The following is a 23,365-nucleotide window of genomic DNA, read 5'->3' as shown; positions in this document are numbered from 1 at the left end:
CCAATTCCAGCTCCACTACATGCTAGTATGGAACCTTGGGCAATTTAATTAGCTACAATTAACTTCTTTGTGGTAGGCTTCCCAAGTTATTAAATGGTGATAATATCACCTCTCAGGGATATTGTGAGGATGTGATGAGGTAGGTATTATTAATATTAATAATAATAGTCTCCTCAGGTACCAAATACTCGCAGCCATTGTTACCAACTCCTCACACCTTCTGCAACCCCAAAATCTTACCCCCTAATGAACTGAACCAGCTGTTTCTTAGGAAAAAGTTGGAAATAGCTGTCAGGCTAGAACGGCCACTTAGGTGGTGTCTTTCTTGAAGAATAACCTTCAAGAAAGATTTTCAAATAAGAAAATGCAAGAAACATTAATTAAATATATATTTTCTCCCCTCACCCCACCCCATTCCACAAGCCATGGGCATTAACCAAAATTGTGTGTACCTTATTACTCAACTCCTACTCTGTAGGGGAGAGGATTTTGACATACTTCTACCAACGATATAAATTTTAAAGAGAAAGAAGGTTCTGAGTCCTGAGTGGCAAATGAAAAGGTCTTCACACTCACCGTGCTAGGTTCTCCAAGAGCTCCTCTGGCCTGCATGAAAGCACAGCTAAGATGCAACACAGTCAGAGCAATCTAGAAGTACCTAAAAGGATCTTACCTTTTAGAGACCCTTCCTATTTATATAGCTTGACAGGGGCAGAGCCTTTCTAAGGATTGCTTTCTCCCTGCAGTGTCCTCTACTGGGCTTCCTAGCTACTGGCAACCAAATGCCTCTTGGGCAGTAGTCACTGCCAAGCAGCAATGTAACCAGGACCCAGTTTTTTGTCTCCTCATATTAACCCTTTAACCCAGAGTATTGGTTTCATATTGCTACTGTAACAAATTACCACAAACTTAGTGGCTTAAAAGAATACAAATCTACTATTTTCCAGTTGTCAAGGTCAGAAGTCAGAAATCAGTTTCACTGAGCTAAAGCCAGAGTGTTGGCAAGGCTAGTTCATTCTGGAGGGTCTAGGAAAATCCACTTCTTTGCCTTTTCTGGCTTCTAGAGGCTGCCTGCAATCCTTGCCTTGTGATCCCTTCCTCGAATCACTCCAACCTCTGGCTTCTGTCATCACATCCCCAATACTGCTCACTCTCCCCTCCCTCTTATAAGGACCCTTGTGACTATATCACTAGACCCACCTAGAGAATCCAAAACAATCTCTCCATCTCAAGATCTTTAATCACATCTGTGAAGTAGCTTTTGCCATGTAAGGTAACATATTCATAAATTCCAGGGATTTGGACATGGACATCTATGGGGGGCCATTATTCAACCCACCACACCCAGGCTTATGCAACATGGAATAGCCAAAAGACCGCTGGACCAGGAGTAAGGAGAACTGGATTCCACCCCTTTCTAATTGGGTAACCTTGGGCAGGTCCCTTCACCTGTCCAAGCCTCAGCTTCTTCACTTGTAAAATAAGGATGATAATAATAATCACTAGCTCACAACATGTTAATTGAATATATGAAAAGCTTTTTTCTAGCATAGTAACTAGCATAGAGTAGGCACTCAAGAAACGTGCTGGTATGGGGGATGTTCCTGGGGGGAGAGAGAAGATGAGCAGTTAGAAGGCCACAACAATAGTGTAGATGAAAGATAATAAAGTGCTAAGTGAGAGGCAATAGCAAGAATGGAAAGCAGGTGTGGAAAGATAAATGAAGAGATATACATGAGTCCACATTTACACATTTCCTTGGACTCAGGGTAAAATGATCCTCTTTTTCCATGATCACTGGACATTATCAGCAAAGAAAGGCTTCTATTTATTCTCAGCCCAACCACTTTTGAAAAAACCCAAAGTATAAAAATGTCTGCTTGAAGGTCAGAGGTAGTAGGATGTCCAATACAGAGTCACAAATTGCCAAGAAAAGGGGACAACATGCAGTCTCTATGGTTGCTGTGAGACAGAACAAACTCTTGGTGGCTGGCCACAGGTCCCACACAAGCTGCTGGCTTATCTGCCATTTTCCAACACCTTCTGCTTACAAGGTGTGTGGCCTTGGGCAAATAAATCACCCTCTCTCTGTGCCTTGATTTTGTCACCTATAAAATTGAGGTATTAGCAGTACCTACCTTATAGAATTGTTGTGAGGACTGAATGAAAATCCATGCTCTATATTTAGCACAGCACCTGGCACTTTACAAGCTGATTTGTGACTTGATTTGTCAGTCAACAATGTTTTGGAGTTCTCTGTCAGTACATATATACCTATCCCATTCTTTCCACACCATTGCATAATATTTCATAGTAGTCTAGTCATTCAGGAAGAGATAACAAATGTCACCACAGCCTTTATCTTTGGGCAATATGCAGCTAAATCATCACAAGCAGATGGCTGGTCTAGGCATCACAAGAAATCAGGCCCAGCTTCTTTTGGCTACCTTCCTAGAGCTCCTCTCCCAGAGTTCTGGCTCTAATGGCAGGCTCTATTGAAACCTGCCTTCTCCTCCACTCCCATTCCTGCTGAAATTTCTGGTGCTGGGTAGGAGAGAGGCAAGGACAACTTTAATATGCATACTGATCACCTGGAGATTTTATTAAAATGCAAACTCTGCTTCAATAGGTATTGCACAGGACCTGAGATTCTGCATTTCTATCAAGGTCTCAGGTCATACCAATGCTTCTGATAACACATTTTCACAGTGTGCTAATTTAACAGAGAGTAGAAGGCATTCAATAATAATACCTGGGTAACATTTTACAGTTTATGAAGTCTTTTCATATCCATCGTACCTTGTTTTATCATCCTTACAATATGGTGATATAGGTATTACTGTCCCCATGTTACACATAAGGAAACCAAACCCAAGTAAGAAATATGAAGTCATTTGCCCAAAGTCACAGAGACAGTCTCAGGCTGGAATCCAGGTGTTATGACTGCAGATCCTGTGCTTTTTCCATGGGACAGTGGTTCTCACCCTTGGCTGAATATTAGAAGAATCACCTGAAGAGCTTTTTTTTTTTTTTTCTTTGCTTATTCTTATATCTTGATGCTTTTATAGCTCTAGATGTGGGGCTGAAGGGTTAGCTCAGTTGGTGCTGATAAAACCAAGGACCAGCCTAATTATGTTAGAATCTCTTGGTGTGTGACCCAAACAGCAGTATCTTTTGGACTTCCTAAGTGATTCCAATGCACAACTAAGGTTGAAAACCACTTCAATAGAGCAATGGTTCTCAAAGTGTGGTCCCTGAGCCAGTAGCAGCAGTATCTGGGAACTTCTTAGAAATGCAGATTCTCAGGCCCACCCTAGACCTACTGAATCTGAAACTCTAGTGATGGGACCCAAGAATCTGGGTTTTAACAAGCCCTTCAGTTGATTCTAATAAACTCTCAAGTTTGAACATGGTCTAAAAAAGCTGGGGAAACAAAAGCACACCTTACGTCCAGGTATAAAATTAGGCCAGGTTCTAAGCAACTGAAGTCAGCCTCCTAACTGGATGTACACAAAATAAGAACTGTTCTCAGGCTGACAACGGAAATACTGAGTTCCCATGACACAGCCTTTCTGATCCTTTGTAGGAGAGACATCTGCCAAAGGCCCTCTCAGACTGTCAAAACATCCTGCAATGTAATATTTGCCTCCAACTCTGCACCTTGCTCTCCACTCCCTCACTTAAAATACTAACCTTTCCAATGTGTGCTCTCACCCGAAGTGAGTAAATAAGCTTCTAACCACTCTTCTCCCCACCCCTCTCTTCCCGGTATCCAAGATGAGAGCAGCAGGCAAAAGGTTTGTTCCAACGTACTCGAGCAAATGGGTATACGACCTAAAGTAGGAGTGACTTACACAGCCACCCTCCCTGAGCCCATCTCACCTCCTTCAGCAACATCGTCACCCTTCTGCCTAACTTCCACAAGTCCTATCTTTGGAAAATGGAAAATTCCACAGCCAAACATTAAGCGAGCACCTTCCAGAATACAGCCCACCTCTTCTCCTCTGGTCTACAGGATCAAGAAAGGCAAGCCTGTCAGCTGCTACTCACTGACCAGAGACATGGCCCAACATGCTGCAGAAACAGTTCTCAGTGAGTACAAACAACAGACAGCAGCTTGAGATGGGGAATGGGCTCTATTCTAAACCAGATGACAGCTATAAACAATTCTTTGCCTTGTTTTTCCTGTCCTTCTGAATCCTCAACAAATTGAGTTCAAGGGATAAGAAACAAAACAGCACACCCTATTTTAGAGAATTCAAACTTGAGGTGCTAGAAAGCAAAAGAGAAGAAACAGCATTAATGTGCAGTAACTTCCCTGAAAGTATGCTGGACCCCTCAAATAGCTAGCCGGCTCCCACTTCCCACTTCAACTGATTATGATCATGTTGCTTGATTAAAAGCAATCATAATAGTAACTGAGAATCAGTTATTAAGAAAATGCTTAATTAAGCTGAGATTAGTTACTAAGCTGGTACTTGAGGCTTAGGAAGAAATGGAAATTTAATATCAAGCTATGGAGGAAGAAAAGTGTGTCTAGAGTCCATTATATCTTCTGCCAGACAGGAGACCTGATGAATGTCTCCATCCCTCCAAACAAAGTTCTTGAAGCGTCAGTGAAGGGAGAAGACCTGACAAGACAGCATTCACCCAGTACTTGTGAGTTGTCTAGTAACTTGGTTGTTGGAGGGGAAGGGACTAGTTCAGGGCCCAGGAGGTCTGCACTGGGATTGCTGCTTTCAGAAAGCTGGAGTGGCAGGAGGTTGAGGACTGAAAAAACAGAGAGTAATTCTTAATGACCAGCAGGATGCCAAAGATGGCAAGCTGCCAGCCTGGATGGCCAGCGATGACCAGAAGTGTGCTGTAGCTCTGAGCCACAGCTCCTCCTCCCCTGGCCCAAGAGGATATTTTTTTTTTGGCGGCTGGCTGGTACAGGGATTGAACCCTGGACCTTGGTGTTATCAGCACCACACTCTAACCAACTGAGCTAACCGGCCAGCCCTGGCCCATGAGGATTTGAGCTGGAGAGCCAGCATGCCGTGGTAAGTGGAAGTCCTGCCATTTAAAGACATGGAGTCATCTTTCTCATTTGGAGTGATCCTTGCTGTCCTGGCCTCCCTCATCATTGTTGCTAACGCAGTAGTGGCTGTGGCTGTGCTGTTGTTGATCCACAAGAATGATGGTGTTGGTCTCTGCTTCACCTTGAATCTGGCCGTGGCTGACACCTTGATTGGCGTGGCCATCTCTGGCATGGTCACAGACCATTTCTCCAGCTCTGATCAGGCCACACAGAAGACCATGTGCAGCCTTCGGATGGCATTTGTCACTTCGTCTGCAGCTGCCTCTGTCCTCACCGTCATGCTGATCGCTTTTGACAGGTACCTTGCCATCAAGCAGCCCCTCCGCTACCTCCAGATTATGAATGGGTTTGTGGCTGGGGCGTGCATTGCTGGGCTGTGGTTAGTGTCTTACCTCATTGGCTTCCTTCCACTCGGATTCTCCGTATTCCGGCAGAAAACCTACCAGGGGCCCTGCAGCTTCTTTGCTGTGTTTCGTCCTTGCTTCGTGCTGACACTTTCCTTCACTGGCTTCTTCCCAGCCCTGCTCCTCTTTGTCTTTTTCTACTGTGACATGCTCAAGATTGCCTCCAAGCACAGCCAGCAGATCCGAAAGATGGAACATCCAGGAGCACTGGCTGGAGCTTACCAGTCCCCACGGATGCCCAGGGACTTCAAGGCAGTCCGCACTGTGTCTGTTCTCATCGGGAATTTTACTCTGTCCTGGACCCCCTTCCTTATCACTAGCATTGTGCAGGTGGCCTGCCAAAATTGCTGCCTCTACCTGGTGCTGGAACAGTACCTGTGGCTGCTCGGTCTGGGCAACTCCCTGTTCAACCCACTCATCTATGCCTATTGGCAGAAGGAGGTGCGGCAACAGCTCTACCACATGGTCCTGGGAGTGAAGAAGGGGCTCACCTCATTCCTCCTCCTTCTCTCAGCCAGGAGTGGTGGCCCACAGAGGCCTAGGGAAAGCTCCTGTCACATCATCACTGTCTCCCACTCAGAACTTGATGACTAAGACGGTAAGAGCAGAGATGTTTTAAAGTGCCTTTCCCTGGGCCCCAGCTAGGAGATCAGATGGAGCTAGGGGAAGAGAGCACTTGCTTCAGGCAAATGACCCCCACCCCAACCCACACATCCTCTCACCCCTGGCTGAGAGGTAATTGAGGCGGGGTCATAACTTTCTTCTATAAAGTTTCTCCATTTGCAATCTCCACTCCTCCCTGTCCTTCTTTTGAAAAGGGCCTCTCTCCTCTACACCTATACTTACTTAAAGCAAGAAACGTACTGTTAAAAAGATGCTTATATATCAAATCCTATTTTTTAATATACTAGAGCAGCACTGTCCAATAGAAATATAATGCAAGCCACATACATAATTTCAAATTTTCTAGAAGCCACGTTAAAAAGGTTAATACAGACAAAATTAATGTTTTATTTAACCCAAAATATCCAAGTATTGTTTCAACATGTAATCAATATAAAAATTATTACTTTTTTTCATACTAAGTCTTCAAAATCTGGTGTGTATTCTACCCTTACAGGACATCTCAATTCAAACCAACCATAGTTCAAATGCTCAACAGCCACATGTGGCTAGTGGCTACCATACTGGATAGCACAGTACTTGAGAAATGAGGTTCTGTTCTGTTTAACTGTTTACTGTAGTAATGGCTTTGGTAAAGTGAGGAGTCCTGTACCTCCTGCCCTCCATGATGTAAATCAGAGATTTTATATAGTGAGTTTGCATAAAATGTAGGAACCTGAATTAGAATCTAAAGCTTGTCTTTTCCTAACCTCATGGTGTTCAAAATAGTGTTTCCTTGGGAAATAGCCTATCTTGTGATTATTTCTGCTACTACTCCCAATCCACCACCTTTTAAGTCTCTGGTGTCCCTTCCCCTCAGCTGGCCTCATATATCACTTGTAGCTACTTGCTGATGACAATGCTGAACCACAAATTCTCCTCTTCCAGGACAGAAGAGAAAGGAAAATGGGGTAGGTCCCAAGATAGGTGCTGCCAAGCTCTCCAGACTGGATCCACTTTGCTCCTCAGAGCTAGACCTCCTTCCAAGTATTCCAAAATTTACATTTCCCTAAGAAACTCAGTCGCACAAGAAGATGCCACCAAAATGGCAGAGGAGACCAGCTGAGGAGGAGGTGCCTTATCCTCCCTTCTGTGAGGTACAGAAAATGACAATATTGGCTTGGCAGCTGAGAATTATGCTCAGGCTCCCTCTGGGCAACCCTGGCAGCAAAACTTCAATAACAGAATGGGGAAGAAACCCAGGACCACCGTCTACCTTCCTGAGCTTCCCTGTAACCCTTCCCTCAAACTCTTGGTCTCAACAGTGGATTCCAGAGTTTGACTCTCGAGGCCCTAAACCAGATTATCTCCCCAGAAAGCTGCTAAATTGACAACAAAGAGGGCAAGAGGAAACAAAAATAATATGGTTAATTTATCTGGGAGTTGGTGCTGAAACAACCTGGGAAGGTTAATCCCTTGATATCTCTAAAATGATGGCTTGACGATGTATTTGAATACAATGTGTAATAGCTAATTCCAAGAGACCCTTGAAAATTGTCATTCAAATCTCTAACAATGTTCAGAACCTCTCAAAAGAATGTCACTATACACCATGATGCTTTGCACTTGGGTTTTCTGAGTTCCTCTTTAGTCTTAGATGAACTACCAGCTTTCTATCATCAGTCATTCTGAAGATAATGATCATCCCTTTCAGTTTCCATACTTTTGAAAATTCCCTTTTCCCTACCTTCATCCTCTATCTTCAGCCCAAATGGTCCGCTTCTGACTAATCTATTCTACTACACATCAACCCTCCTTCAGAAAATCTTTTTGCAGTTATTCTGCTTACCACTCTGTCCCAGGGGAGGAATGTGCTTGCTTTTACCATAGCACACTTTATGTTCCTACAACTGGAGAACGTTTTGGCTCTCAAATGGATGATGGAACACAATGTGCCTTGAAATACTGAGCATCCAGCAAGTAACAGTTATGCCAGCTATAAGGCACACTCTTGGATTGGGTTGAGTTACTGGGAACTACGTAAAATAGTAACTGGATTTTGGACAAAAATGAAAGCAGACTCAAACCAATGCCTTCTTTATCAGTGGTTCAAAGATTAATTCCTGGCCTTGCTGCAAAGGACTGATCTCACCAAGGTAACATAAGCAAAGTGGATTGGAAATTAGTTAAAAAGTTAATTAGCCTGATTTAATCATTCCACATTGTAAACATATATCAAAACATCACATTGTACCCATAAATATATACCATTATTATTTGTCAATTAAAAAAATTTTTTTAAGTTACAGGAGAAAAGCACAAGCTGAGGGGAGGTTAGATGATCAGTGTCTTACTAGGTTCAGTCTAAGAAACCCTATTATCCCTGGGAGTCAGGATGTGCAGTAGAAAAACCACAGGCTTTGAAGTCCAACAGATCAGTGTTCAAATTATGATTCAGTCACTTAAATTCTCAAAGCTAGATTCCTTATTTGTAAAATTGGGGTAGTAATATCTACCTTGTGTGGTTATAGTGAGAATTAACTCAGATAATGTATGTGAAAATGCCTAATAAACTACAGCACATTGTTAGTGCTCAGAAAATGTTAGTTCTCTTCCTCTTTCTTAAAAACCCTAAAGAAAAAAACAGCCAGCTGACTCATTTAAGGCAGTCCCTCATATTCAGATATTATGACCTACAGGACAAGGACAATTTGGCTCAGAACTATGAATTTCTCAACCCCTGAGTAAGGTTTTTGAAAATGAGTGAAGAGAGGTGACTCAGGTTAAAAAAGACAAACAGTAAACCTGATACCTTAGCAGTATGGAGACAGAGGAGCGGATACAAATAAGGCAGTGGCACTAGTATCCTATGCTTGGATTCAAAAGTAACCTTGATTAAGAACACTGTTTAATAAGCTGCCAAAAGCAGACATACAGAATGCTATATTCAAGTCTAAAGGATTTCTTTGATGCAGACTCCTTCACAGATAAGGGATGTATTTAGAGAGGAAACATTTAGATTTCATTCACACATCCAGTACTGTCTCCTGATGGACGTGCAAAGAAGCCAGATTGTGTTCAGCAATTTGATCAAAATATCCAAAAGATATTAAGACCCTGTAGAATACAATGTAGATCAGTCCTATTTATAGTGTCCATGAACAGCTTTTTGTGAATTTTTTTTAAAAATTGTGACATGACTAAGTTTTATATTAACTCCTCATGGAGCTAAAGTTACGCATATCACACCTCAGTTTCAGAAGACTATTCGCAAGAACCTAAGAACAGTGTTATAGTCTTCCGTACAGGGATGTTTTGAGTAGTTTCACAAGTGTGAGAGGCAGGTTGCCCTGACCTACCAATACCCACTCTCCTGCTTGTCCACACGACCAATAAGCCCATGTCTTAGAGGTGGCCAGCCAGAGTTAGCCTTAGAATATCTTCTCCCTAGATGGAAAAGTATTAACTGATTCAAATGGGAACTAAACTCATGACCTTGATTTCTTTCTCATTATGCTCAGTCACTGGCCAAACTGAAAAGAGATCATGAAAATGGCAAGCACAAGAAATACTTCAAGAACACACACAGAATAAGAAGAAACAGTGTCAATAGCCAGGCAACCAGAGCAGCACTGGACTCAAGGAAAGACCACAACTCCTTGGCTACTGTCAGCCACTCAATTTTGTGACTCCTTCAGTACCTTCCACATCATTCTTCAAACTGCTGATCAGTCTGGAATCTTCTCCTTTTAATTAACGAATCTTCATTTGTTATTTCTGTAGTCTTATAAACTCAGTGGTGGTACCTACAAATGTCAACTGTCATTCACTCATTCCTCTGTTTGTCCATCCATCTACCTATCCCACAAACATTTATTGAGAGCCAGCAACTAAAATTGCCCCAGCTTTGCTGAGATTTTTAAGAGCAATACATTGATCTACAAGTGATGTTTATTATTCTTTTCTGATTATAAAAGCAACTTTCATTCATTTTAGAAAATTTTGAAAATATAGAAAATCATAAAGGTACCCATAATTACACCACCCAGAGATGACCACTGTTATTGTCCTTCATCTGTTTTGTTCACTTAACTTTATATTGTGCATATTTCCCGTGCCATTAAGTCTTCTTCAAAAACATAACTTGTAATGAATGGTTGCATGTTTTTCAACAAATGGGTATATAACATTTTAATCATTTCCCTGTAGTTGTGCTAAAATATAGGTTATTTCCAATTTCTCCATTATAATACCACTATAAATACCCTTGTGTATAAATTTTTGACACATCACTGTTCAATTCCTGAGTATAACATTCTCCAAAGCAGTATTACAAGATCAAGGAGTATTAAACATTTATAAGAATTTTGATGCCTATTTTGCTGGCATTTCTCGCAGTGTTAATGTTTCCCTGGGATATCTGCTAAGAGAAGTCATAAGTGAGCCATAAATGAACAGACCACACTGATATGAATATCTCAAAGAAATAAAAGCATGTGGCTTCCTGAAAGCATAAATCATACTGTGAGGGAGTTAAGGAAACCTTTTGATATGCCCCACTGCTAGGGTTAATCTGCCTCCTGCAAATTCAGATATCTGGACTTATTAGAACACAGCAGTTTAAGAATACCCCTCACAGTATAACTCCATAATCAATACAGCACAATGTGATATCCAGATACTGATTTCAGTGTTTTCACTCTTAAAACTTTCTGAAGTAGTTGCTTTATGCAATACCATAAAATGCTCAGTAGGTATGAGAATGAGAAAACATTTTCAAAGGAGCTAGGACACAGTTCTTGATGCAGTTGAAGCCATGAGGCTGTAGTCTTCACAGTTTGCTGAAAGGGAAAGGTGTGCTCCACCTAATGGATCAATCGTGGTGGGACAAAGTGTACAAGAGTTTAACAGGCTACTACCTAGCCATATGTTCACTGGATGTACAAGCTGTTAGGATCAGATAATCAACCACTGGGTTCAAAGAGCGCTCTCATGAGGAGTCCTGGAAACAACTGATATAGCTGCTAAGGGTCTAAGAGTCTCTTTCAATGCACAAAGCAGTTTGTTTCTTTCAAAACCTTCTACACAATGGGGCAGGCAGGATTCATTTGCTCCTGAGCACTGGAGGGACTAAAATCATGTAGGGCCAAGAGCCTGAGGGTGTGTCTCCTCATTTGTTTAGGTTTATTCGTATTTGGTCTATGTCGCCCAACAACCCCATGACTGAATCATATTTCCCATTTACTATAATAAATCCATATCAGTTCCAGTTCTGTCTCAATTGCATTAAGGCACTAAAAAGCTGATAGACATGCTAATAACAGTCATAGGCCCCGTAAAATGCCATGCTGTCTTACAAAATTGTTCAATGTGCTTTTACCACCCATAGTATTTTTACAGATTTGTCCATTGAGTTATTCGACAAATATGAAAGCACTTCCTATAAAAAAGCAAATAGGTGTCGTATCATCTCAAAGGTGGTTAAAAAAAAAAGGTAAAAAAACTAAACCAAGAAATTATAGCTGAATGGCTATGACATTATTTCAAATGTGAAAAACAGACTATAATCCAAACATTTATCCCAAATTCTAACCACCACTTTAAGATTACCAGGTCCCCTAGTAATCTTACACAATAAATGTGTTAAATTGTTTTTCTTATTTACTAAATAAATGGGAAAGACAAGGATGCATGAAGAGTGTTTATAGTAATGCGCAGCCCAAAATACAACTAAAATCTGATGCTGAGACAGTGACTGGAGAAAAGAAATATCCTTTACAGTGACACCTCAGAAATTAAGATTATTGGGGAATGGCCATACTAACTGAGAAGACATGAAGATATTTATAAAAAAAAAAAAAAAAAAAAAAAAAGGAATGTTGGTGGGATAGTCCCATTTAAAAAGACCCAACTTGTCCCATTCAAAATGAGGCCTGACTGGTTAGCTCAGTTAGTTCACATGCAGTGTTATAACACCAAGGTCAAGGGTTCGGATCCCCGTACCGGCCAGCTGCCAAAAAAAAAAAAAGCAATTTTATTACTTTAACCTACATACAGTATCCTAACTGGGCTAGACCAACAATAACATTATCCCTTAAATGACATGCTTTAGTGAATTGAGAATTATTTATAATCAGATTCTTAGTAGTCTAATCATTCCTCCTATAAATTTGTTTATAAGCATTAAAAAAAAAAAAAGCTTCTTTGCATTGGAGGAAAGAGGATGAGAAGTCCATCCCCTTGTCCAAATTACTAAATTCCAAACTAGTGACATCTGTATCAATAATTCCAAGTTCTTTAGTAAATGGTCTAACATACAACAGGAACAAGTTCCTGTTATTCTGGTGTGCCATCCCTGACAGCAAGGCCCTCTTTCTAAACCTTGCTGTGCTACCCCTGGTGAACTGTGCTCCCTTAGTCTAGAGGAAGAAGGGGTGGGGTAATGATGAAGGAGGTCATGGAGAAGAAAGGTCAACAAAGGGAAGAGAGGGAAGCAGTAGAAAGTGGAGAATAAGGGGGAAACGATATGTTCACAGTCACAGGTCTCCAGGAAAATAATCTAAATCCAGTATTACAGTTAAGTGTCAAAGAGTTACCAGCCACAAAAACTACTAATGTTCTTTCTCCCAAAATGCAATAAAGACAGGGAAATTAATGAAATCAATATTCTTTTCTGCTCACCTGCCATAAAATTTAGGTGACTCTGGACAAGGTTAAAAGTAAGTACATCTCTGGCGTAGTGATAATAAGCATAGGCTCATGAACCAGACTGCCCGGGTTAGAATGTTGGATCTGCCACTTTCTAGGGACAATGTATTTCACCCTTCTGTGCTTTAGTTCCTCATCTGACAGTGGCTGTAAGGATGAAGATGGAGTTTTTTAAACACAATACACTTAGAACTGTACTTAGCACATAAATAAAAGCTATATAGAACATTCCATGGGCTACAAAGTGGAGTGGGCGGAAGGGGGGATGGGGAGGAAGGTTGGGGATAATTGGGTGGGGGACACAGGGTACAAATGCAATTTGCGGTTAGGGTATATAGTCAGTATGAATCTGGCCCCCACATCATGGGCACGAGGGGTGACAATCAGCTTTGTATCTCATGAATACTCCTAATCAATTTTTAAAAAAAGAAACTGCCATAAATAAATAAAAGCCATATAAATGTTAGCTATTATTATTATTCTTAGTTGTTTCATTCTCTAGCCTCTCAAAAAAAAGGGAAAAAAGTTGAAAGTTTTTTCATCTTATAGCCTACAGACTTTGATCATTTTAGCCCTTCAAATATGACTTTCTAGGGGATAGAATGTGGGTTGTGAGAGAAAGAACAGAGTTAAGGATTACTTCAAGTTCTGAGCCACTGAAAGGTTTTTTAGGGAGCAAATCAAGAATTTCATTTTGTACACGTTGGAAGTTTGAAGTGCCTATTAGACTTTAATAGAGATGTGGAGTAGGCAGTGGGACACAGAAGTATGAAGTTCATGGGAGAAGTACGGGCTGGGGATGTACATTTGGAAATCATCAGCAAATAGACGGTACTTAAAGCCCTGGCAATACTGCCCTCCTAGTGGCTCAGGCTTTGAAGTAATCCTTATCATATTATAATCATTTATCTAGTAATTCGAATCTTAACTTAGTTCACCTTAAATCCCATAGTATTTGCTGAACCTTTACTATGTTTTAGGTATTTTATCAGATCCTTTGAATACAGATTAAATCATTTAACAAATATTTACTGAGTACATATAACTGTGCTAGGTAGGCACTGAGAATCCAGCAGTGAACAAAATCAGAATAATCCCTAGTTTTAGAGAGCTCTCGGACTGATCTGGGATATAGTTATTAATCAAATAATCACACAAATATAATATGTAGCTATAAATTGTGATACATGATATAAGAAATTATAATGAGAAAAGTTATTTAGATTGGGGGAGAGAAAAGTCACTGGAAGTTTTCTCTGAAGGAATAACATTTAAGTTGAGGCAAACGAGAACTATTTTCCTATATAAACTCTTCGAGAAACTATTTTCCAGCCTATACCATTGTGAAAAAATGGTTTCCCTTTTGCTCATCTATTTGGGGATGAGTAGTATATCTGAGGGTTTAGTAAGTGTTTAAAAAATTGGGCCAAAATTCAAAATAATGACAACACCAAAAGCTGGGGAGGATGTGGAGCGACAGGAACTCTCAACCATTGCTTCTGGGAATGTAAAATGGTACAGCCACTTTAGAAGACAGTTTGGCGGTTTCTTACAAAATTAAATATATTCTTGGCATACCATCCAGCAATTGTGCTCCTTGTTATTTACACAAATGAGCTAAAACTTATCTCTACACAAAACCCTGCACACAGATGTTTTTAGCAGCTTTATTCATAATTGCCAAAATTTGGAAGCAACGAAGATGTCCTTCAGTAGGTGAATGGATAAATTGTAGTACATTCAGACAATGGAGAATTATTCAGCGCTAAAAAGAACTAAGCTATCAAACCATGAAAAGACATGGAGGAACTTTAAATGTATATTACTAAATGGAAGAAGCCAACTATACCACACTCTGAAACAGACAAAACCATGGACACAATAAAAGGCTCAATAGTTTCCTGGAATTAGGGTAGAGGAAGGAACAAACAGGAAGAGCATAGAGGATTTTTAGGGCAGTGAAACTATTCTGTACTGTTCTATAACAGTAAATACATATCATCGCACATTTGTCAAAATGTACAATGCCTTATCCACATGGTAACATCTACTCTTCCTTTGACTCAACTGAAATGTCATCTCCACTATGAAACCTTTGGCGAATCCCCTAGGTAAGGCTGTCCCTCTTCTGTGCTCCTACAGCACTTTGTTCATCTTTCACACAGTACTTAGAACCCACTGTCATTATTTACCTACATATCTGTTCTCCCACTATAATGTAAGCTTGAAAACAAAGAATATGTCTTAGTCATTTTTATAGTCCCAGCATCCAGGATTTAATACATACATAATAAATGTTTGAACAAATAATGAATGGTTAAGATGAAAAAGTATTCATTCCACAAATATCCAAGTGCCTACAATGTGCCAGGCACTTCTAATACAGATTGAGTATCCCTAATCCAAAAAATCTGAAATCCAAAATGCTCCCAAATTTGAAAATTTTTGAATGCCAACATGACAGCTCAAAGGAAATGCTCACCGGAGCATTCTGAATTTTGGATTTTCAGATTAGGAATGTTCAACCAGTATGTATTCTGCAAAAATTCCAAAATCAAAAAAAAAAAAAAAAATCCGAAATCCAAAATACTTCTGGTCCCAAGCATTTCAGATAAGGGACACTCAACCTTTACAAGAAAGGAGCAAGAACTTTTGCCAGTAAGATGATCAGTACCCTGGATACAAGGTTCTGTTTTAAGCCTCTTTCAGCATATTAACTGTAGAAAATTCCAAATGAGCCACTTGTTAATTTATTCACGGTTAGGAAAGAACCACTTGCCCGATGTTTAGAAGTGAGCAGCATTATGACAATGAATGGCAGTGGGAAAGCTCAATGCACTTATTCTATGTGCGCTTTAAGAGTCCAGTCTCAATTTCATAGTCACCTCTTTATCACTTTCTGGAGAACGTAAGTTAGAGTTGGCAAAGGAGAAAACAGTAAATGAAAACAAAGCCAAAGTGATACTGCCAATAAATACTTTAATGAGAACTGAGGTCTGTAACATACACAGCAGTAACTACCCTGGCCTATGCCTTCTGTTCTAACCCAAATCTGGGACGAGCCAACTACATTTGACACACGTTTGGAAAGAAGGCCATTTTGAATGTCACCCATCAGTATCCATCTTCACAGAAGATACCAATCTGGGGCCAGTCTCAATGTTAACACTTCCTTTCAGGGAAAAGTTAACATGGTAACACAAATACATAAACAACTCTGAACCATCCTATTGTTCTTCCATCAGGAGGCCCTTGGGAGACCAATGGTTTGGTAAACACTTACAACTTTGTCAAAATACATTAGAACATGGAAAAAGGGAAAAGAATAGAGTAGAAAGGCTGGCAGGGCTGGGCTCACATATAATTCAGTCCTTAGATTTGAAGCCTCTTGAGCTGCTCGTATGTTATAAAAAACTGAAGGAGTAAGTCATGGAAAATCACTGGGTTGATGCTGAAAGACAAACCTAGTTCTCTAAAATTGTGTATTGCATTCTCTTAAATTAAGGTACTTAGTCTGTGCTATTCTAAGTTGCACTTGCTTATTAAAGTCTTTTTTAGAACAACACCTGTCAAATCAAGCATGCGTTGAGTGCCTACCATGTGCCAATTATGAAAACTGTCTCTTAGCAACATAAACAGATTAAAACTAATATACTTATAGTCTTCAGGGGAAAAAAGACATACACACACACACACACACACACACACACACACACAAAATAACCAAGAACATCAATGACAACATATAATTCAGTGCTAGAGTAGTGTTACAGACATTAGGTGATCAGAGCAATTTCAAACAGGGACAGAGAGATCTCTCTCAGCCTAGAGACCCCACAAGGGCAGGGAATTACTTTCCAACCCTGCAGTGCTCACCATACCACACACAGTATCAGAACATGACACTGCACATAGAAGGCACTCAAACACAGCTAAAGGAGGGAGATTCTCCCATGGGGAAAGAGCCCTACTTGGCTGTAGATTCCTTCACTCTATTCCTGTTTGCTATCCTGTTATCTCCCATCTATTTTGGTCGTATAGTTAGGGGTAGGAAATCTGGACCACCTCAGCACAGACTTTCCTGTGGGCATCTCCCAACAGGGTTTCTAAAAACCTCATAGCCCCCCCCTTCCAGATTGGTTGTTTGCTGTAGTTTTGTTTTAAAGAGGGAAGTTTGGCACATCTTTTCTACCTCCTTTAGTTTGTATCAGCCTCCAGTTGAAAGCTGTTTCTCTGCATAGTTCCATCCTCAATGGCCACCATTGGGATGCTTGAGTTTCTCACTTGCCTAAAAGGCTTTAATAATCAAAATTTTCTTCCTATAGCCTAGAATTACCTGGGAGCTTGAAGCATTTGCTTTCACTCTTGTATTCTAAAAGGATACAATGATGTTCCAGGGTCCAAGTCGAAGCCAGTTTGGCCAAAATCCTTTATAGAGTGCAAAAAAGCCCTCATGTTTCCACATCTGAGGGAAAGATATAACCAAAAACAGAATGAATTCCCCTTTCTCTTTACATTTGACAATCATCTTCCACGCCAACCCCAGCAACTTATGGCTCTATGAATGGTCTATTTTCTAAAGACACATTTTGAATTCATATGTAATCTAAATCCATCCACCCACTTATTCAACAAATATTTATTGAGCACCTACCATATCCAAGGCACTCTTCTCAATGCTGGAAATAGTAAACAAGACATATGGTAGCATTGTAGGGTGACTATAATTAACAACTCATTGTATACTTTTAGTTAACTAGAAGAGAGGATTTTGAATGTTCCCCACACAAAGAAATAATAAATGTTTGAGGTGATGGATATGTTAATTAACCTGCTTGGTCATTACACATTGTCTACATGTTACATTGCACCCCATAAATATGTACATTATGTGTCAATAAAGTTCTAAAATTAAAATAAAATAAACAGTAAATAAGACAGAGAAAGTGTCTGTGATAGCCAGTCTCTAAGATGGTCCCCAATGAACACTACGTCCAGTTATCCATGCCCTTGTGTAGCCCCCATGCCACAATGTATCAGGATTGTTCTGTGTCACCAATAGAATACGGTAGTAGTAAACATATGTCACTTCCATTGCTAGGTTATAAAAGATATCTGCCTTGTTCTCCTGGATCATTCACTCTGGAGGAAATCAGCTGCCATGTCATGAAGAAAGGCCTACATGGTGAGGAACTGAGGCCTCCAGACAATAGTCATGAGTGATCACTGGAGCAGATATCCCAGCCCTAACCTTTAGATAACTGCAGCCCTAGCTAGCTGACATACAGACTACAACTTCATGAGAGATCCTAAACTAGAATCAGTCAGCTAAGCTGCTTGTCAATTTCTGACCCACAGAAACTACAAAATAATAAATGTTTGTTGTTTTAAGGCACTAAGTTTTAGGGTAATTTTTTATGCAGCAACAGATAACTTATACAGTCCCTGCCCTCATGGAGTAGGGCTGACAGATACACAAATTGATATACAATATATTATATCCAGAAATAATAAGTGCTACAAAGAAAACTACAGCAGGGTAAGGGAATAGGGAGTTGGGCAAGTCATCATCCTTCTCTGAGTCCATTTCATCACTGTAAATTCTATGTAACGCTATGGCCTACCTCATATGAGTGCTTTGAGGATTACATGAGGAATACTGTGACCTACTTTGAATTTTGGTTTCCTGCTTCATACAATGGAGATCCTTTACACACCAACTGAGTGGTTATGACAATTAAATGACAAATTATACATACCAAAGGTCATAAACTGGTGGTGTGTGCTGAATTCTGCCAGCAGAAACGGTTCATATATAATGGACAAATAATGGACATGCTGATAGTACTGATCTGGCCATCACATCTTGAGCACAAGTGGTGATGGTCAGCTTTGTACTCCATGAATATGCATAATCAATTAAAAAAAAAAGAAGGGACAAATATGTATTAAGTAACTACAATGTGTGAGGCACCATGTCAGACATTGAAAAATGTTTTTTTGCCTTTCCACTAGTGAAATAAAACCCACCACTATTCTAAAAAATAGATATATTTGGATAAGACAGTAATATGAGAAGCCAGACTTGTAAACATCCTTTATCTCATCCTGCAGATTAAGAACACTAAAGATAATTATCCTTACTAACCATTTTTTGGAACAAACAGTAACATAATAAATGTATTATTTATGGAAACATAGAAGTAATATGCTTCCCCTAATGTATCTTCAGCAAATGCTGAATGTCTCAGACCCAAACTGATGTTGAGAAATTATGAAAATCATTCAAAGTAAAGCCCAGAGGCGGATAACCTAGAATCATAGACTGATAAATGACAGAGACCTCAGACACAATCCAATCCCATCATCTCTTACCTGGACTACCACAATAGACTAACAATTGGTCTAAAATCTCCATCTAGAAGCCAGAACAATCTTTTAAAATTATAAATCAGATCGTGCCACTTTCTGGCTTAAAGCTCTAGAATGGCTTCCCGGTGGATTTCATTCTAATTACAAAATTCTCTGCGATAACCTACAGGATCCTACATAATTTAGCTCCTGCCTCTCTCTCCAGTTTAATTTCCTACTACTTTGTCCTTCATTTACCATATTCAGCCACATGAGCCTCCTTTCTAAACACTGAACATGTCCAGTTCATTCCCACCTTAGGCCTTTGGTAACCTCTTTATGAAATGCTTTTCTCCCAGCTCTTCACAAGGCCACCTCCTTCACATCACTGATATCACAGCTCAAATGTCACCTCCTCAGTTTTTTCCTTACCATACTAGCTGAAGTAGTTCCCCACCACTGAGTCACTATTTCAATATGCTCTATTATTTTCTTCACAGCATTTACTTCTATCTGAAATTATACTGTTTATTATTTGTATATTTATTGTCTATCTCCCTCAACTAGAATGTAATCTCCAAAGAGCAGGGACCATGTCTTGCTCATCATTATATCCCCACCACCTAACACAGTGTCTGGCACATTACAATTTCCAATAAATATTTGTTGAATAAATGAACACACAAAAACAGTAAGGGTCTCTAACATTCCCATGAGCCATTTGAATACTCATAAATCTCCAAAACAGTGACCATATTTTTCAGAAGGGTAGAACTAAGAGGCACTTTTTGGCTTAAGGCAGTTGTGTGTACACAAACAAGAACTTCTGTAGATAAGCACAGACAACAGGGTACTTCATGAAATTATGTAGGTTCATTCATTCAATAAATAATTTCCTGCAGATAAAGTGAAAAACAAGATGCACACAGCTCTGCCTTCATTGAACTTAGAGTCTACTGAGACAGACATTAAAAGCAATTACCATAAAATGTAACAAACGTGAATAAAATGTGATACAGTCACACGATGGAATATTATTCAGCAATAAAAAGGAACAAAGTACTCATACATGCTATGTCACAGATGAACCTTGAAAACATTATGCTAAGTGAAAGAAGCCAGTCAAAAAGGTCATATTTTGTATGATCCCATTTACATGAAATATCTAGAATAGGCAAATCTATAGAGATAGAAATGGGGGATAGGGAGTAATACCTAAACAGTACAGGGATTCTTTCTGAGAAAACTGACTGTGGTAATTGTTGCACATATCTCATTGTTATATACAAATATATTAAATATACCAAAAGCCACTTTGAATGGGTTAATTCTATGATATGTGAATTGTCCTCAATAAAGATGTTTTTAAAAATATAATAAATGCTATGATGAAGGAAGTACAAGAAACCACACACACATAACCTAGTCCAATGGTCAGGGAAGATCTTCATGAAAAAGTAACAACATCTGAAATGAGTAGGAGCTAGCCAAGTAAAAGATATATTCAGGGCAGTGTGGGGGACATCGAACAAAGTATATGACATGAGTGAAAACTTGGAGAAAAAAGAAAGTCTAGTGCTGGAAATTGTTTGGTATGTTGGGAATATAGAATAAAGGTGGCAGACACAAGGCTGTAGGAGTGAAAAGGGGGTCATATAGAGCCTTGAGTCAATGAGAAGCCATTAAAGGATTTTAGATAGGGATGACAGGATGAGATTTGCAGCTGTTCTTTTCTATGTCAGAGAAGAATGCATGACTCCATTCACCAAAGTGTTTTGGGACACAAAGATGAAATACAAAATAATAAAGTATGATGCCATTATATATAATGATAACATAGAATAAAGTCATTTTAAAGAAACTTAATAGCAAGTAAGTGAATGAGTGAGCAAACATAAGTACTTAAAAGTTTCTACCAACATAAAAATATGTTTCTGTAGATATAACACAACACACTGGTTACAAGTAGGAACTTTGGAATCGGAGAGACCCAGGATAAATCCCAGGTCTGCCACTTATTAGCTGTGTAATCTTGGGTAAATTACTTAGCTACTCTGAACCTCAGTTTCCTCATTTATAAATGGGAAAGATAATATTACTCCATAGTGTTGCTGTGAGAGTTAAAGGATATACTCTATGTATAGTGCCTGGCATACAATAAGCATTCAATAAATGCTAGATATACTACATTATTATATATCCTTTTAGCCAACCTTCTTGAAAGATTGCTTTACACTTGTCTACTTAGCCTCACTTCCTATGTTTCTATCTCCTTCTACTAGAATTTAAGTGTCATGAAGGCAGGACTTTTTTGTTCACCAATGTATCCTCACCAACTTAGAACAGTGCCTAGCACATAAGATACAAACTTTTTTTTTTAATTGAATGAATGAATAATTAAACACACTCCTCAATGCACAGAAATCTGGCTTTTGTAAACATCAATCCACCAAACCTCTCTAGAAAATATTAAATCCAACAGACACTTTGCAGTCTTTATCATACTGGATCTCTGTATTGCATGTGACATTAAATAACCACTCATTTCTTCTTGAAACTCATTATTCCCTTGGCTTCCATGATGCTACTCTCTCCTAAGTTTCCTCATATCTTTTGAATTGTTACCCCTTGGTGTCTTTCTTGGGTTCTTCACCTGCAAGCCCTTAAAAAATGGTATTCCCCAGTGTTCTTTCCTTAGCTCACTGCTCACTGCTCTTCTGTCTATAACAGTGATTGTCAAGTGGAGAGGTGAGCACGTCAGAATACCAAGGAAGGCTTTTGCCAACTTATATTCCCCAGGGTCTGAGACTCACTGCCTCAGTGAATTACTATGACTGAAAAGAGTTTTATACTACTCCAGTATACTAGAAAGGCAAATAGGTTATGAACTCCTCTACCTGCTCCCCTTGGTCAACCCCCTCCACAGTTACTTGCCACATGTATGCTAATGATTCACAGGCTCTTATCTATATCCATGAACTCTCCCCTAGTTTGGGCTAGTATATCCAAATATATCCACTAGATATTCCTCATGCACATCAAACTAAGTTTCCAAAACTGTGGTGTCTCCCACAAAATCAGCTCCTCTTCCTGTGATGCTGTTCTCAATGAATGTCACCATCTGTCACCAAATCCATGTAGAGGATTCATAAAACAAATGTACCTCACCGGGCTTGGTTTTCCAAAGCCTTGCAGTTTCAAATACTGACCTTGCAAAGCACAGGAAATTTTCCCCAGGCTATTGAGTCTCTGTTGCAAGACAAGAATTGTAACACAGCAAGGCTGCTGGTTCAAAGACAGACAAGTTTCTAATTGATATGTAAAATTACTAAAAAGCTGCTGGAGGGAAAAGAAATGTTTGCTAAATCAAGCCTTTGTTAGTGGATCACTTAATTGCCTAACAGAATGTCATCTGCCGTGTTTTTACTGAATGTTACCAGCTTCTATTGTAAAGCTTGTTAAACTATACTTAGCAAAATCCCACCTATGTCTCCTCCTGTAACTTCTTGGTCTGGAGAATAAATGCAGGAAGAAAACCCCAATTCGTGGTTAATTTCCCAAATGGAAGAAATGCCTTGCACTTGAGGAAGTTCTGGGATATTAACCCCTTTCTGGGGCTTCTCACTGTTCAAAAGAGATGGGCTTTGAGTAATTTTTGGTGGTTCCATCACCCAGGGGCAAAGGGGTGACATATCTGTGGGAGGCAAAGCAACAAATCCAAAAACCTGGAAGTTATCTTTGACACCTCCTTTCTCCCACACCTCTCTACATCCAGTCAACCAAATCCTGCTGATTTTATCAACTAAATTAGTTTCAACTCTGCCCCACTTTCGACAGCCCCACTATCATGCTCGAGTTTGGGCATTCATCTCCTCTTGCTCAGATTACTGCAAGAGCCTTCTAATCAGCTTCTCTATTTCTAGGTCAGGGGTTCTCAAAGTGTGATCCTCAGACTAGCAGCACCAGTACTGCAAATTCTAAGGTCCCACACTCTAGATGTACTGAATCAAAATATCAATCTAGGGCCCAGATAACTGCATTTTAACAAGTCCTCCAGGTGATTCTAATGCATGTTAAACTTTAAAAAACCACAGCTCCAGGATTATCCCTTTAGATTAGTGGTCTTCAACCTTGGATGAACATTGCAGTCAACTTGAGAAGTTTTAAAAATATTGAAAACTGGGTCTTTCTGCCCTGATTCTAAGTTAATTGGTCTAAC

General features: G+C 39.7%; 2 protein-coding genes and 1 non-coding gene across 3 annotated transcripts in view; 1 reads left to right on the top strand and 2 right to left on the bottom strand.

Moving 5' to 3' along the window:
* Positions 1-4,923: 4,923 nt before the first annotated feature.
* TRNAI-GAU lies at positions 4,924-4,997 on the bottom strand. Its single transcript has one exon. It is a non-coding gene; the product is annotated as a tRNA-Ile (tRNA).
* An 8-nt stretch (positions 4,998-5,005) lies between these two features.
* GPR119 (G protein-coupled receptor 119) lies at positions 5,006-6,158 on the top strand. Its single transcript, XM_008576785.1, has one exon. It carries the CDS (start codon positions 5,071-5,073, stop codon positions 6,076-6,078), a length of 1,008 nt encoding a protein of 335 aa, XP_008575007.1. The 5' UTR covers positions 5,006-5,070; the 3' UTR covers positions 6,079-6,158.
* A 9,596-nt stretch (positions 6,159-15,754) lies between these two features.
* The window catches only part of SLC25A14 (solute carrier family 25 (mitochondrial carrier, brain), member 14), a 38,011-nt gene continuing 30,400 nt past the window's right edge, over positions 15,755-23,365 (bottom strand). Inside the window, exons 9-10 of the mRNA XM_008576784.1 lie at positions 17,180-17,260; positions 15,755-16,209 (exon numbers count right to left, since the gene is read on the bottom strand). Coding sequence (XP_008575006.1) covers positions 16,168-16,209; positions 17,180-17,260 — 123 coding nt within the window. The 3' untranslated portion in view covers positions 15,755-16,167. The remainder of the gene's footprint in view (positions 16,210-17,179; positions 17,261-23,365) is intronic.

The sequence above is a fragment of the Galeopterus variegatus genome, unplaced genomic scaffold (genome assembly GCF_000696425.1).
Source record: "Galeopterus variegatus unplaced genomic scaffold, G_variegatus-3.0.2 Scaffold1401, whole genome shotgun sequence".
NCBI lineage: Eukaryota > Metazoa > Chordata > Mammalia > Dermoptera > Cynocephalidae > Galeopterus > Galeopterus variegatus.
This window is presented reverse-complemented; position numbering and strand designations above follow the sequence as displayed.

Bases quoted from the DNA above. Each gene is read 5' to 3' on its own strand.
- GPR119 (XM_008576785.1), top strand. From the start codon at position 5,071: ATGGAGTCATCTTTCTCATTTGGAGTGATCCTTGCTGTCCTGGCCTCC.